This window comes from Pogoniulus pusillus, chromosome 16 (assembly GCF_015220805.1).
Source record: "Pogoniulus pusillus isolate bPogPus1 chromosome 16, bPogPus1.pri, whole genome shotgun sequence".
Lineage (NCBI taxonomy): Eukaryota > Metazoa > Chordata > Aves > Piciformes > Lybiidae > Pogoniulus > Pogoniulus pusillus.
The window spans coordinates 20,866,576-20,882,814 of NC_087279.1; the positions used below are offsets into that span (position 1 = coordinate 20,866,576).

Here is a 16,239-nt window from a genome sequence, read left to right on the forward strand (position 1 = left end):
GCTCACTCAGGCACTCATTCTGCCCCCAAGATGCTGCATCCAGAGCTCTTAAGCAGCATTCCCTGCTCTAAACCCAGCCAGCTGTTCCCATGTCACCACTTCCCAAAACTTCAGCTTTCCTAAAGAGATAAAGAGGAGGCTTGGAAATCAGAAAGGGCATTTTCTTCTCACATGTCCAGCAGGCTACCAACATGAGAAACTTAAGGTAAATTAATAATATCAGATTAGTACTACAACAGAGAATTAATTCAGTCTTTATTTTTTCAAGCAAAATTCCTTTTATGCTGCCTGTGTCACTGTGATATTAACAGTGTTGGAGCATAAATCCTTCCCTCCATGAAGCCAGCATAATTGCACTCTGCATGCAAGCTATTCCGTTCACATCAGAAACGCATCCTTAAAACATTTCAGCTTAAGCCTTGTCAGTACTAATCCTAATGCCTGATGCTGAGATGTGTATTTTATTACTGTGCCTAAATGAAAACAGAAAACCTTCATGGAGGATTACAGGGTGCAGTAATGACCTCCACAGCATTACAGCACGGGGATGCTCCTAGGCGCCAAATGGGATTCTGGGCTAGAAGTGACATGTGTCTATATAACCTTGGCACTCGCTCCCGGTACACATGTACCTACCAGCTGTGGGATTGTAAACATATGTCCCTTCCAGTGAGCTGAATTTTCATTTATGAGGAGGCTAAAAACGAGGAGTGAGCAGGGGAGATGAATCTTGTCTGAGGCAGCTAATGGGCTCTTGCTTGCCCCTAGCTGGGAACAACGCTGTTGTTGTTGCGTGCTGTCGTGAGAGTGTGGACTGAGGGATGGCAGTGAAAACAAAGAGCAATGGCAGGAGAAACTGAAAAAAGGGAGGAGGACAAAGCTGGAGGGGTAGAAGAGAGAAGGAGGGGTAGAAGAGAGGAGAAGGGAAGGAAGTGGAGGAAGGTGCAGGAAGAGGAGAGAAAGAAGCAAAGGTTTGGGGTGGAGGATGCATCTTTCTGCTTTCATGTCCCACTGCTCCAAGAGGACTATCCCTCACGTGCATTTTTAGGGGTGCTTTGGAGAGGAGCTATGATTGGTCCACCCTATGCTGGGTTGCTCCAGCCTGAGTAACAATTGTGCTTGGAATTACCCCCAAAAAGGAGGGGGAACCACACATGGAGAAGGGGAGATGGGAAAGCAGTGATAGAGGCAAGGTTTATGTCATAGAATCATAGAATCAACCAGGTTGGAAGAGACCTCCAAGAGCATCCAGTCCAACCTAGCACCCAGCCCTAGCCAGTCAACCAGACCATGGCACTAAGTGCCTCAGCCAGGCTTCTCTTGAACACCTCCAAGGATGGAGACTCCACCACCTCCCTTGGCAGCCAATTCCAATGGCAAATCACTCTCTCTGTGAAGAACTTCCTCCTAACATCCAGCCTGTACTTCCTTTACTGCCTTTTCCAACAGCAGTGAAATGGAAGTGAGATGCTTTGAAGTCTCATTTTATTTGGTCTAGTTTTCCTCTAATCTAACCTGGGCCCAGAAACACAGCTTTTCAATCTGTCAGAAAGTTGTTCTGCTGACCCTGAAATGTCAAACAGTTATAGGGGGCTGAATCCAAAATTGATTACTTGAGAGGTCAGGCAGTAGCCAGTTTCATAGTGATTTTTTTCTGAAGTCTTTCCTATGAACAAAAATAAAAAGGAAGAAACACTTTTGAAATAAGAATAAGTAACCAGAAGTACAAAGGAGGGAAAGGATGTGCAGACTGATGCTGTAAGCTGACCTTAGGGAAGACCAAGATCCCAGAGATATAGCATACTGGGTGGTGTTGTCAGCCCAATAATGGTACACAGACACAGATTTAGGGCCAGCTGGCTGCCTTGACTGCCTCCCTTTCCATCACAAGCTTACCCCTTACAGGCTTTGCAAAGAGCAGTGTGGCTTTTCCCTCCAGCCCACAGCTATCCCTGTCATTTCAGGATTCATCCCTGTTCCAAGTTATTGTGCTAGTTTGAAGCTAGCTGGAGTATTTTGGTGAGAATTATTAGATGCTAGGCTGTGAAAAGGAAACAGTGGTGATGTCTACTTCACTCATAGGCTTGCTGAGATGTATAAAACCAAGAACATAAATATAGATAACAGAGTTCCTCTCTGGCTCTGGCTGTCTGCTCTTCTCTCCCTAACTTACTGTCTAACTAATCCTTCTGCTTCCTAACCCCCCTGGCCGACTCCCCAAACTCACATTGAATGTAAGGCAAATCTGGGATAAGGTAGAGGGGTGGAAGTGAAGTGGAAGGGGGGTTGGGAGCCCCTCCTGGGGACTCTGTTTTCTGGGGGGGCTGTTGTGTTTCTGTATTACTTTTAAGTTGCAGCTGTATATACTGTAAATACCTGCTTGTGTATTGTGCTAAGCTGTAAATATAAAGCTTCATTCTAATTTCCAGCTCAGCTGAGTCTAGTCTGGGTGATTTTCACAAGAGTGGAGGGGCAGGGAACACCCAAACCATCACAATTATGCAACAAGAATAATCTGTATTAATTGTGATATCCAGGTGAAGATTGTTAATAACCATGAAAGCTGTTTATTAACATTAAATCTCACCAGAAAAACTTATTCACAAGGTTCAAAACTGCAGGGTTTGGAAATCTCTACACACAGGGAACAGGCAAAACTAGAGCACTTATTTCTTAAAGTGGCAAATGCAAACATTGTACTGGAAGAGAAGGTTCTTGCAGTTAATTATGCTGCTTATCACCCAGATGGACACAGGAAGCTCCTTTGTGTTTATGGCAAAAGGCAATTAGTGAATTACAAGAGGCTTTAGGTATTTACCCACAAAATATTATCAGACAGTATCCAAAGCATTTGGAGGGGTTGCTGTCAATGGTCTCAAAGCCACTAGAGGCTTTGTTGTTTCTCAGGCTCTCCTCTTAGGAAGCTGGGAGTCTATACCATAATCTCTGACCTGGTTCCTCTTGATACCCAATTCAGCAGAAGCCTTGCAGAGGGCAGGCAGGATGCATGTGCAGTCTTGGCACAATGTTATGCTGGCTATGCAGGCTGACCACGTGCAGGCATTTAGAGCCTGTTCCTGGTAAGCTTGAGGCAGTGGAGTTTCCAGACAGTTCAGGATGCAGTGAAGCAGCAGCACACACTGTGCTACCTGCTCATCCCTTTTTATCAATACAGCCCAAGACAAATCATAGAATCAACCAGGTTGGAAGAGACCTCCAAGCTCAGCCAGTCCAACCTAGCACCCAGCCCTAACCAGTCAACCAGACCATGGCACTAAGTGCCTCAGCCAGGCTTTGCTTCAACACCTCCAGGGATGGCAACTCCACCACCTTCCTGGGCAGCCCATTCCAATGCCAATCACTCTCTCTGCCAACAGCTTCCTCCTAAAATCCAGCCTATACTTTCCCTGGCACAACTTGAGACTGTGTCCCCTTGTTCTGTTGCTGGTTGCCTGGGAGAAGAGTCCACCCCCCACCTGGTTACAATGTCCCTTCAGGTAGTTGTAGACAGCAATGAGGTCTGCCCTGAGCCTCCTCTTCTGCAGGCTGCACACCCCCAGCTCCCTCAGCCTCTCCTCATAGGGTTTGTGTTCCAGGCCCCTCACCAGCCTTGTTGCCATTCTCTGGACACATTCCAGCACCTCAACATCTCTCTTTTGAATTGAGGGGCCCAGAACTGGACACAGTACTCAAGGTGTGGTCTGATCAGTGCTGAGTCCAGGGGCAGAATAACCTCCCTTGTCCTACTGGCCACACTGTTCCTGATGCAGGCCAGGATGCCACCCTTGGACATAGATGAGCCAATCAGAATGGCACTTAGCCAAGCTTGACTATATCAGGTGAAGCCAGGGCTTCCGTTTTCCCTTCCTGCAGTTGCTTCCCCCAGCACAGAAGGAAGGGGAGCAGGGGAACATGTCTGGACAAGCCAGAGTCCTTAAACTCAGTGGCTCCAGGTTCTTTGTCCTGTTTCCTGTGGTTGCTTCTCTCCACAGCAAAAGGAGGGAGAGCAGAACAACATGCCTGGGCAAGCCAGGACATGGATAAGCCCATTTTTGACCTATCAGGCATACCACGACAATCCTGCAAGATCCAGACCTGCCAGAGCCATTGCTAAGCTACTGCACTCACTGTGCCCTACAAAATTCCCTCTGCCAAAGACCCTTACTCAAGTTCCTCTCGAGAGGTGAGAAATGCCCAGAGGAAGCATTTGGATTACTGTCTCCTGCTATTAGACCATCCCAAATACTGTCATCTGTATGTTCATGCTCTGCAGTAAATATGTGCTCTTGCTAAATATCTGCAATTACAAGTGCCTCATCCTTTTCTTTAGCCAGCCAGCAATATAAATACATTTAATTAGTTCCCACCCCTTGCCAGTTACAACATCTGAGGAAAGTATTGCTGAGATTGTTGGCCCTAATTATTTTAATATTCAGGAGAACCACTTTAACATAACAAGATAATTACTCACGGATAAGGGTTTATGAGAGCTTCAATCCTTTATTTTACACACTGCAAGCCTGGGCCTAGTTAAATTTCTGGACACACTTTCAATTTGAGATTAAAAATCATAATTTCTGAGAAATCATCAAAGCACCACATGTTGGAAGCAAAAGAACTATGTGCAATCTCTGCTAACACTAGAGCAGAATCAATTCATTGTGTATTACATGTGATTAACAGCAGAACCTAGGGGAACTGGCTTATTTCTCTTTAAAAAGAGCATTTTACATGAACTGAATTGATCAGCTAGGAGAAAAACCCAGGCTGTTCCTCATTTTAGACGGAATGGGAGTTGTCCTTTATCAAGGTATATTGCATCCTTTTGTCACTCCTCCTTCCCTGCTCGAGTTCAGCAGAAAACCTGGGCTGCCTTCTCTACTGCATAGCCAAGAAATATTTAACTTGCTTTTCTGTTGTTTGCAGCATGCTCATGAGTGGAAGAGCTAGCCAGCTGAGAAAAGGTTGGTTTCAGTACCTGTTATATGTTAATACCAGTGTGTACCCAAGAGATAGCCCACAAGGATGTTTTGCATGCCAAAGCCCAGAACTGTATGCATGTATTCATTTAAAACTAGTTTGGCCAGGGCTGTCGAAAAATAATTGTGTGCTGTTGCCTTCCTGTGCATCCAGAAGGGAGCTTTCTTCCATGCCCTTAAAGACAGCTTTGAAATGTATCTGGTGAAATGCTTCAACGTTTCTGTTTCTCTTTCTGCCTTTGTACTCATGGAAGTGCAGCCTGTTTACAGCAGAAGCACATTTTCAAAGGAGTTTTTCTGTTAAGAAAGTAATTTGCCTGTAACTCCCATGTTATGCATTTGATTGGTCTCTGTACAATGCACTAGTGGGAAAACAGGAAGATGGGAAATCAGCACCACCATTAAATATCTCCATTTGCTCTGTGTGTATAGAAGGCACCTGATGACACAGCCCTTGCTCAGGACATGCTGCACTGGCTTTTGTGTTTTCCCTACCTGACTGTTTGTCTTTAGACTCAGGAGGTGAACAGGATCACAGAATGTCAGAGGTTGGATGGGACCTTCAAAGCTCATCCAGCCCAATTCCCCCTGCCAGAGTGGGACCACCTATAGGAAATCACACAGGAATGCATCCAGGCAGGTTTTGAATATCTCCAAAGGAGGAGACTCCACAACAACCCTGGGCAGCCTGTTCCACTGTTCTGTCACCTGCCACGATGAGAGACAGGGAGCAGCTGAGTTCCATTTATTGTACTTTCAGCACTTGGTTATATACCTTAACATACAAGCTAAAAGATCATGCCAAATCCTAACTGGTCATTAAGACAGACCTCAGTATATACCTGGTACCTTAGCAACTAGATGAGCAAGGATTAACAAAACCACAGGTTCATGCTTCACCTAGTTTCATCTGTTGCAACATTCTCTAAGGTCATTTTGACCCTCTATTTTACTTAACTCAGTACTTTTCCACTTAGACATTCTGAACCCAGGGCTTATGTTCCAGTGTGTCAAGATCAAGCAGCTGTACAGCACTGAAAGTCCTACCATTCCCAACAATCACTCTCATAGGTTAAAAAATCCTCCTCCTGTTTCCATGAAAATTCCTATGTCTCACATTCCACCCTTGCCCCTTGTCCTGTCAGTGGGCATCACCCAGCAGAGCCTGGCTCCAGCCTCCTGGCACTCACCTTTACATATTTATAAATACTGATGAGATCACCTCTCAGTCTCCTCCCCTCCAAGCAGCACAGCCCCAGCTCCCTCAGGCTCTCATAAAGATGATGTTCCATTCCCTTTAACATCTTTCTGGCTCTGCACTGAACTCTCTCAAGCAGTTCTATGTCCTTCTTGAACTGGGAGGAGGGGGGCAAAACTGGACACATCCAGATGCACCAGAATAGGCACCAACAAGAAACACAGGCCCATCATCAGCTGTACCTTCACTACTGCCACCACCATTTGAGCTAACATTAGGTGAAAGAGGTTGGCTTCCAGTTAGGTATTTAAATAATCAGGTTGGAAGAGACCTCCAAGATCATCTAGTCCAACCTAGCACCCAATCCTAGCCAGTCATCTAGACCATGGAACCAAGTGCCTCATCCAGTCTTTTCTTGAACACCTCCAGGGACAGAGACTCAATCACCTCCCTGGGCAGGCCATTCCAATGGGAAATTTAGAATTTGACACCCACCCCCCACCCCAACAATGAAAAACACAGCATTACCCATTGCTTTTATTCTATAATCACAACAATCTGAATTTATCTAGCACAATATTTGCCGTTTTTACAGTGAACTACCAGAGCATGCAAGAAAAAGGCTGTCTGAATAAATATAGAATCATAGAATCAACCAGATTGGAAGAGACCTCCAAGATCATCCAGTCCAACCTAGCACCCAGCCCTAGCCAGTCAACTAGACCATGGCACTAAGTGCCTCACTCAGGCTTTTCTTCAACACCTCCAGGGACAGTGACTCCACCACCTCCCTGGGCAAGGAAACTTTGCCTTTGATGTAACAAGTGTGCTCCAACTCAGTTTCAAATGTTCCATAAGCAATGCACAACTAAACAGGGGTGATAAATTAGTGAAATCAATCCAGATAATAGGCAAAGGTTAGGAGCAGCATGTGTAAAGTTGGATTAATTTAAAATGAACCCTGGAGTTAAGTAACCAATTACAAAAATTGCATTTAGCAGTAAAAGAGCAGCAAAAACAAACAAAAAAATGCCCTAACTGAGAGAGTCATTGGACACTGGAATGGGCTGCCAGGGGAGGTGGTGGAGTTGCTGTCCCTGGAGCTGTTCAAGGCAGGATTGGACGTGGCACTTGGTGCCATGGTCTGGCCTTGAGCTCTGTGGGAAAGGGTTGGACTTGATGATCTGTGAGGTCTCTTCCAACCCTGATGATACTGTGATACAGTGATATTATGTGCTCAGAGAACTTGGAGGTGGGCTGGAAAAGCAACTGAACAGAAAGTCAGTCTGGGTTTACCGTGTTATGGAACCAAAGTGCTCAGATACAGCCTCATAATGCCCAGATGAAAGGCTTCTTTCTCCCCAGATGGGGCTCAGTAATCAGATATAGAAACAGCTATTTTTAATGAAGACCTGCAAAATCATCAAGGCTTAGATGTTGCTGGCTGGGATGAAACAACGGGAGGCAGACGAAGCAATTTGCTAATCTGCCTGGTGGCACTAAGTCAAGCCCCATCAACACATTTTTCATAGCAAATCACATTCCTTCAGCAGGGCTGGCCCAGAAAGGCAGCCATGCCAAGCAAGAGGGGAGTCTTGTGCCAACTGGCACATGTGCCCCTCAGGTGGGAGAGTCCAAGCTGCATTACAGCCTTATATGTTAAAAGACAGAAAACACCTGCTGTATTTTTCAGTCCATCATCCTGACAAAGTGTTCACATCAGTTCTGTTTTTTTTAAAGGCTCTAGTCCAGTCTGTTTAAACTTTCTCCAGTTGAGGGTATTCCTTTGGTATGCAGGTAGATATCCTGGTAGCTACAGCAAGAGGAAACATCTCTGCCTTAACTCTTTATTTTCCATTGCATGCACTGCATATCCTTTAAATTCAACATGCTCTGATGTGCAAAACAACATCACAGAATCATAGAACCATAGACTCAACCAGGTTGGAAGAGACCTCCAAGCTCATCCAGTCCAACCTAGCACCCAGCCCTGTCCAATCAACTAGACCATGGCACTAAGTGCCTCATCTTTTAACACAAGAGTTCTATCTTTTTTGTGGCAAGTATTTTGAAAGGTAGTGCCAGGAAAGATCTCTTTCTCTTTGTAGTACACCAGAATGCTTGCCCTGAAGTGTAAAGGCACCAAAGAAACAAGCACTGAGTTCCTAATAACAAAATCTTTGTGAAACAAATAGAGTCTCAGGCAAGCCAAATAAATAATTACCACACTAAGCAAATACATCCTTAAATTGCTGTCCAAACCAAGCTGAAGTTTTATAGGTACAGTTTTATACAGCTGAAGTTTTATAGGTATAGGCTCAGGAAGTGTGGGATATAAGAGCAGACAGTGAGGTGGATTAGGAACTGGTTACAAGACAGAGCTCAAAGAGTGGTGATCAATGGTGCCAGGTCCAGCTGGAGAGCTGTAACCAGTGGAATTCCCCAAGGATTGTTGCTGGTCCAACATTTTCATCAATGACACTGAGGGGACAGACAGACAGACAGAGTCTGCTCAGCAAGTTCGTTGATGACACCAAACAGGGAGGCTTGACTGATACAGTTGAAAGCTGTGTGGCCATCCATCAAACTTTAGACAGACTGAGGGCTGGGCATAGAGGAACCAAATGAGGTTCAGCAAGGACAAGTGCAGAGTCCTGCACCTGGGGAGGAAGAATAAACTGCACCGGTACAGGCTGGGAGGTGATCTGCTGGAGAGCAGCCCTGTGGAGAGGGACCTGGGAGTGCTGGTGGATACTAAGTTACTCATTAGACAGCAATGTGCCCTTGTGGCCAAGAAGGCCAATGGGATGCTGGGGTGTATTAGGAAGAGTGTGTCCAGCAGATCAAGGGAGGTTCTCCTGCCCCTCTACTCTGCCCTGCTGAGACCTCATCTTAAGTACTGCATTCAGTTTTGAGCTCCTCAGTTTAAGAGGGACAGGGATCTGCTGGAGAGAGTCCAGTGGAGGGCTATGAGGATGATGAAGGGACTGGAGCACTGCCTGATGAGAAGAGGCTGAGGGACCTGGGGCTGCTTAGTCTGGAGAAGAGAAGACTGAGAGGGGATTTGATAAGTGTTTATAAATATCTGAGGGCTGAGGGACAGGCTCTGCTCACTGCTCCCTGGGATAGAACAAGGACCAATGGGTGTAAGCTGCAGCACAGGAGGTTTCAGCTCAACACAAGAGGAAACTGTAAGGGTCCCAGAGCACTGGAACAGGCTCCCCAGGGAGGTTGTGGAGTCTCCTTCCCTGAAGACTTTCAAGGCCTGTCTGGATGTGTTCCTCTGTGACCTAGGCTAAATTGTAGAGTCCTGCTCGGGCAGGGGGGTTGGACTCAATGATCTCTTTGGGTCCCTTCCAACCGCTGATAACCTGTGAGCCTGTAAAGACTTGCAATGTGCAGGTTCTCTGTGGCACCCATGGACACAATGCATGGACCAGGAACCAAAGATTCACCACCATTCCCCACCTGTTGCAAATAAAACAACTCAAAAAACAGCTCCACGAGAAAGAAGTGGTGTCAGATTCCTGGCAGTAGTGACATACATTGTTCTTGGCAAAACAAAGTCAGGCTGATCCTGCCAGAATAGAAAGGGAAGCGTGAGCATCAGATCCTGGCAAAGCAAAGCTAGCAGGATGAACTTTTGTTCTGGAAGAAACAACAAAACAAACACAAACAAACAAACAAACAAAAAAAAACCCTAACTAATAAAATGAAGCAAAGAGAACTTTACATAATTCTTGGCAATGAAAGCATATCGTGTGGGTTTGATTTCCTGACAAGACAATCTGGCACTTGCAGACAAATAATACTACATAGACATGCTACAGAGTTGCCAGCCCACCACAAAGGCAAAAAAGCAGCAGCAGTTCTGCAAAAGCATTTTCATTTCTTTGGGAATCCTGGCCAAGTTATGTATCTGATGCCCACCACAAAGTCAGTCCATCTTTCCCATGTGGAGGGTTTCTTAGGAGGGGAAATTGAGGGAGGTGTGCTAGTTTGAACCCAACTAGAATGTTTTGGTGAGAAGAACTAGATTACAGGCTGTGAAAAGGAAGCAATGGTGATGTCTGCTGCACTCATAGGCTTGCTGAGATGTATAAGAACAAGAACATAAATATTGATAACAGAGTTGCTCTCTAGGCTGTGTGGGCTGCAGCTCTAACCTAACCTGACGTCTGTGTGACTAATCCATCTGCTTCCTAAGCCCTCTGGCCAACCCTCCAAGCTACCTTGAGCATAAGGCAAAGACTTAGGTAAGGTGGAGGGGTGGGAGGAAGGTGGAAGGGTGGTTGGGAGCCTCTGCTGGGAACTCAGGTTTCTGGGAGGGCTGCTGTGTTTCTGTATTACCTTTTGCCTTGTGTATTTCTGTCTATAGCTGTATATACTGTAACTATCTGCTTGTCTATTGAGCTAAGCTGTAAATATAAGCTTCATTCATTTTCCAGAGCCACTGAGTCTAGTCTGTGTGATTTCCAAAGTGGAGGTGGGGGGGGAGCCTGGGACACCCAAATCATCACAGGAGGAGTGGGCAGAAGGGACTAAGGTATTCCAAAGCCATGGCTGTAACGTTCCTGTATAAAGAAATGAAGAACCATGGCTAAGCTTCATAAAAAATAATTCTATGCACTATGAGCAAGAAATCAATGTATGGACTTAGCCACAGCAACCTCAAATCCATTACAAAATAAAGTCATGGCTATCAGAGATACAGGACATTACCAAATGCCCATTAGCAAAGGCCAGTGAACTCCTGTACGTGGGCTGTCAAGCTTACAGTGAGCAAAGCTCAGGATCTGCCTATAACCTCATTTGAGTTCAGGGTGCTGCTGACTCACTTGGGTACAACTGGCTTTCACATGCCTTGTTCAGCCTTTTTCTCTCTCAGATTAAAAATATCTTCTTCCTGATGTTGTATGCCAGCAATAAAAGAAATGAAGTAAAAAAGAAAAAAGCAAACAGACAAAAATATTGGTTTGATGATAGTTCACCTTACTGCTGGCAAGATGGACTGTTTTCACACTTGCTGCTGCTTCTTTGTCAGATATCTATTAATAAGGCTGTGTGGAGGAAGAGAAATCATGGAAATGCAGCAAATTACACTTTTGTGCTGAAATATCTTTAACTTTCAATTCTTGGTAAAGCATACACATTATAAAGAAGGTCACAGCATTTCTGGCATACAGATAGAATCATAGAATCAAGCAGGTTGGAAGAGACCTTCAAGATCATCCACTCCAACCTAGCACCCAGCCCTATCCAGTCAACCAGATCATGGCACTAAGTGCCTCAGCCAGGCTTTTACTGAACACCTCCAGGGACAGCAACTCCACCACCTCCCTGGGCAGCCCATTCCAATGCCAATCTCTCTCTCTGCCAACAACTTCCTCCTGACATCCAGCCTAGACCTCCCTGGGCACAACTTGAGACTGTGTCCCCTTGTTCTGTTGCTGCTTGCCTGGGAGAAGAGACCAACCCCACCTGGGTACAGCCTCCCTTCAGGTAGTTGTAGAGGGCAAAAGGTCAGCCCTGAGCCTCCTCTTTTCTAGGCTAAACACATCCAGTTCTCTCAGCCTCTCCTCATAGGGCCATTAGATGAAATCTGCCTTTACTGTGAAATAAACACTTCAGCAGCTAAAGCAGGGAAGAAGCCCTATCAGGCAGAGAGTCCAAATTCTCCCTGAGAGCTGAAGTCAAGGAACTGTCTTGGCTGATCTTTGACCTTGCTGCCTCAATGAAACCAGTGGATGAGCCTCCAGCTCACCCTCCTTTTTGCCTTGTACACACCCTGGGCTGGTTTGAGACTAACTGAAACATTTTACTGAGAGAAATTAAATCCTTAGCTGTGAGAACAAAGAAAAACAACAGTAAGTTATATCACTCATTCTTCTGCTAAGAAAGACAACTAGTCAAAAACATAGATAAGAGGAGCACTTCACACACACTGCTCATCTCTCGCTTTGGGCTGAGGGTCTCTGGCTGACTCTACCTTTAACTCTCTAATCCACCTAACCCCTTTTTCCTCTCACTTCTTTGTCATTTTTTTTTCACCATCTCACTTCAGATCTCCAGATTTATCACATGAGATATCTGTGGGTTGATCTGGTTATTTCCGAAGGGAGGGAAAGAGGGAAGGGGAAGGGGGGTTGGGAGCCCTCCTGGGTACTTGGATTGCTTCTGGGAGGGGCATTGTGTTACTCTTAATTTGTCTGTAAGTGTATATATTTGTGTCTAGCTGCTTGTACGTTGTACTAAGCTGAAAAGACAGCTTCATTCCTTAATTTCCAGCTGTCTGAGTCTAGACTGGGTGATTTTCTTAAGTGTGGAGGGGCTAACACCCTAACTATCACACACTCTCAAGGTGGGAGGATGAGGAGACATAGCAGCACAGATAGGGCTGTAGTTCTCAGACTCTGAAGTGAGAAATTGCAAGGCATTCAAGCAGACTTCTTAAATGAGCTGTGTTTAGTCTAGAGAAAGCTCTTAGCGAATGCAAAGGTTCTAGCAAGAAGCTGCTTACTGAATCATAGAATCAAGCAGGTTGGAAGAGACCTCCAAGATCATCCAGTCCAACCTAGCACCCAGCCCTAGACAATCAACCAGACCATGGCACTAAGTGCCTCAGCCAGGCTTTGCTTCAACACCTCCAGGGATGGTGCCTCCACCACCTCCCTGGGCAGCCCATTCCAATGCCAATCACTCTCTCTGCCAACAACTTCCTCCTAACATCCAGCCTAGACCTCCCCTGGCACAACTTGAGACTGTGTCCCCTTGTTCTGTTGCTGGTTGCCTGGCAGAAGAGCCCAACCCCTACCTGGCTACAGCCTTTCTTCAGGTAGTTGTAGACAGCAATGAGGTCCCCCCTGAGCCTCCTCTTCTGCAGGCTGCACACCCCCAGCTCCCTCAGCCTCTCCTCATAGGGTTTGTGTTCCAGGCCCCTCACCAGCTTTGTTGCCCTGCTCTGGACATGAACTGCTTCTTAAACTCTCAATGATTTAGATCTCTGCTTCCAAGGTGCATTGGACTGTAGCTCATCTTTATGCATATCAAATCTGCTAGTCAACAGAACGGCTATTTTGGACCATCACAGGACCAAGCCCTCACTTGCAAGCATGTTGCCAGGTTTTCCAGCAAGCATTTGCTCAAAGCCATCAGAAACCACAGATGTCCACTAAACAAGACCTCTCTTTTTGGTGGGTGGGTGTTGCTGAGTTTTCAGGTTGTTTGGTACTGGGATAGTTTTTTGGGGGGATCCTGAGGGGTGTGGGTTTCTTTGTTTTTCTGTTTGCTCAATTTTTATTGTAGCAAAATAAAATGCAAATGCAGGGAAATTTTGTGCCTGCAATTGCCTGAAAGCCTTATTTCATGGAAATTTGAGGACAGGAACATTTGCTTATTGCACTCAGCCCCAGACAAGCTGAGCTAACTGTTGAAAATTTTATTTTATATATAGGTTTATAAAGGAGGGCCACAAAGATGCTCAGAGGGCTGCAGCAGCTCTGTTATGAGGACAGGCTACAAGAGTTGAGGCTCTGCAGCCTGGAGAAGAGAAGGCTTCCAGGAGACCTTGGAGTGACCTTCCAGTATCTGAAGGGGACCTACAGAAAGGCTGGGGAGGGACTATTGACAAGGTCTTGTAATGTCAGGACAAAAAGTAATGGGTTTAAACTGGCAGAGGGGAGATTCAAACTGGATGTTAGGAAAGGGTTGTTTGCAGTGAGGGTGGTGAGACATTGGCACAGGAGATGTTCAAGGCCAGGTTGGATGGGGCCTTGAGTGACCTGTTCTAGTGGGAGGTGTCCCTGCCTATGGCAGGGGGTTGGAACTGGATGAGCTTTGAGGTTCCTTCCAACCTAAACCATTCTATGATTCTAAACACCACCAAGACTCTCACAAGAGAGAGAAGGTGCAATCTGACAGCATGCAGCACACTGTCTGATTATATGCTCTTCTGCCAAGAACTACAGAGTGAACAGGAGGGTCAAGACTCAAGCCTAGGAAATTTCTCTGTACCAATGACAGCAAAGAAGAGATGCCAAGAGCCCAAAATGAGGAGTTCCATCACTTACATAAAGAAGAAAGAAAGGGATCAGCAATGCCACTGCACTCACTGGGGAACTTATAATTCAAGAGACCAGTTTAATGCCAGCCAAGCTTAATATATCTCTGCACTGGTTTAAATAGGAACAGGACAGGACTCCAAGGAGCCTGTGTGAGCACAGATGTCCTCAGCTCCCAATGCACAGAACAGAAGCTGGTGGTCTGCATTCCTTCAATCAGGCACTAACCACCCCCATATGCTATCTCAGTCAAAAGTGTTAACCATCTTCAGAGTCTAACATTAACTCCTGACACAGCCATAAATGAGTTCCCAGGAATAATCTGCTCTGCATTATTTATTTATTTAAAGAACAACCCAAAAAACCCCATCTTACTCTAATTATCAAGGAGCAAACCACTGATGAACAACACTGATTGCATAGTCTAAAAAAAGAAGTCCCACCCTCCAGCTGCTCTTCTGGTGAATCCCCTGCTTGCTGCTTGTTGGGATTTACTCTCAGCCCGTTGCATCTCAAACTAATTACTGCAACACCATCCTCAACATGAATTCTCTTCTCCTCTCTGGAATCAGAAGCAATATGGGACATTCAGAAGATAATTTTTCATCTCTCCTCCTTAGAAGATTTTGGCTGTTCAACAGAGATAATGGGAAATGAGTCAGGAGGTGAAGCTTTCTGACATTCCTTTCACTGTCCGAAATTTCAGCTGGTGATTTAGGAAACCTTCTTATATGAATGTCACCAAGACCTAGAGAAACCTGTCAGCTCTCTGTGTGATCTTAAAGACAAATTGCAGCAATATCTTGTCAACCACCTCTCTCAAACTAATTTCACTCACCACACTGGTTTCACCATGAGTTTATCTCCCAGAATACATTTTTGTCCAACTTCCTTTAGCAACAATAGCTTGAATTAACTTTTTTTCTTCCTTTTTAATGAAATCTCTTTGTTTTCAGTTAGAAGAAGCACTTACTACGTGACCAGGCTTATCTGGCAGTTGTATGTATGGTGCACAAATATTACAAAGAAAGATTGTGCTGTTAGACTCCAACACATGACAGAATCAGAGAATCAACCAGGTTGGAAGAGACCTCCAAGATCATCCAGTCCAACCTAGCACCCAGCCCTAGACAATCAACCAGACCATGGCACTAAGTGCCTCATCCAGGCTTTGCTTGAACACCTCCAGGGACGGTGACTCCACCACCTCCCTGGGCAGCCCATTCCAATGCCAATCACTCTCTCTGCTAACAGCTTCCTCCTAAGTATCAAGTCTAGACCTCCCCTGGCACAACTTGAGACTGTGTCCCCTTGTTCTGTTGCTGGTTGCCTGGCAGAAGAGACCAACCCCACCTGGCTACAGCTTCCCTTCAGGTAGTTGTAGAGGGCAATGAGGTCACCCCTGAGCCTCCTATTTCCCAGGCTGCACACCCCCAGCTCCCTCAGCCTCTCCTCATAGGGTTTGTGTTCCAGGCCTCTCCTCAGCTTTGTTGCCCTTCGCTGGACATCGGTGAGATACCCTTCTCCAGCTGCTGTCAGGATGGAAAGCCACTCCTTGCCACTTGCCTGAGCTCAGTCCTGCCACCTTATCAGTCCTACTGCTGTCTGGTCTCTACGCGCTTGTGCACCTAAATGTCCTCTCCCGTTAGAGATTTTCAGCTTACACTTCAGCAAGCAGCAAATGTGCTGCCACCCACCTACTTTCTTGGACCAGGCATCTGAAAAGTGGCTTTTAAGATTCAGAGCCTTTAGTCTGAGAGATATTGCCATAGCAAATATGTACTCATACATTTTCTGCTCTTCAACCAGACGCTAAAAATAAGAGGAAATGAAAAATCAGTAATTCATTCATTTCAGCAAGCAGATGTAACTTGTGCCCTTCCACATAAATTTTCCTATGCTAATCATTAATCATAACAATTAGACCTTCCAGCAGATGACATTGTGCTTTCTCAAATAGCTGCAGAGCACTCAGACTCGCTGCTCCAGTTCTCTTGCACCT

At 45.7% G+C, this 16,239-nt stretch overlaps 1 protein-coding gene across 7 annotated transcripts in view; it reads right to left on the reverse strand.

Moving 5' to 3' along the window:
* Nucleotides 1-16,239, reverse strand: part of FHIT (fragile histidine triad diadenosine triphosphatase) — a 921,710-nt gene that overhangs the window by 104,171 nt on the left and 801,300 nt on the right. The window contains exon 6 of one of the 7 annotated variants that reach the window (XM_064156963.1): nt 14,557-14,867. The exons of the other annotated variants lie outside the window; for them this stretch is intronic. Within the exon in view, the coding sequence (XP_064013033.1) occupies nt 14,841-14,867 (27 nt within the window). The 3' untranslated portion in view covers nt 14,557-14,840. Of the gene's footprint in view, nt 1-14,556; nt 14,868-16,239 lie in introns of those variants that run through there. 7 annotated transcript variants of the gene reach the window in all.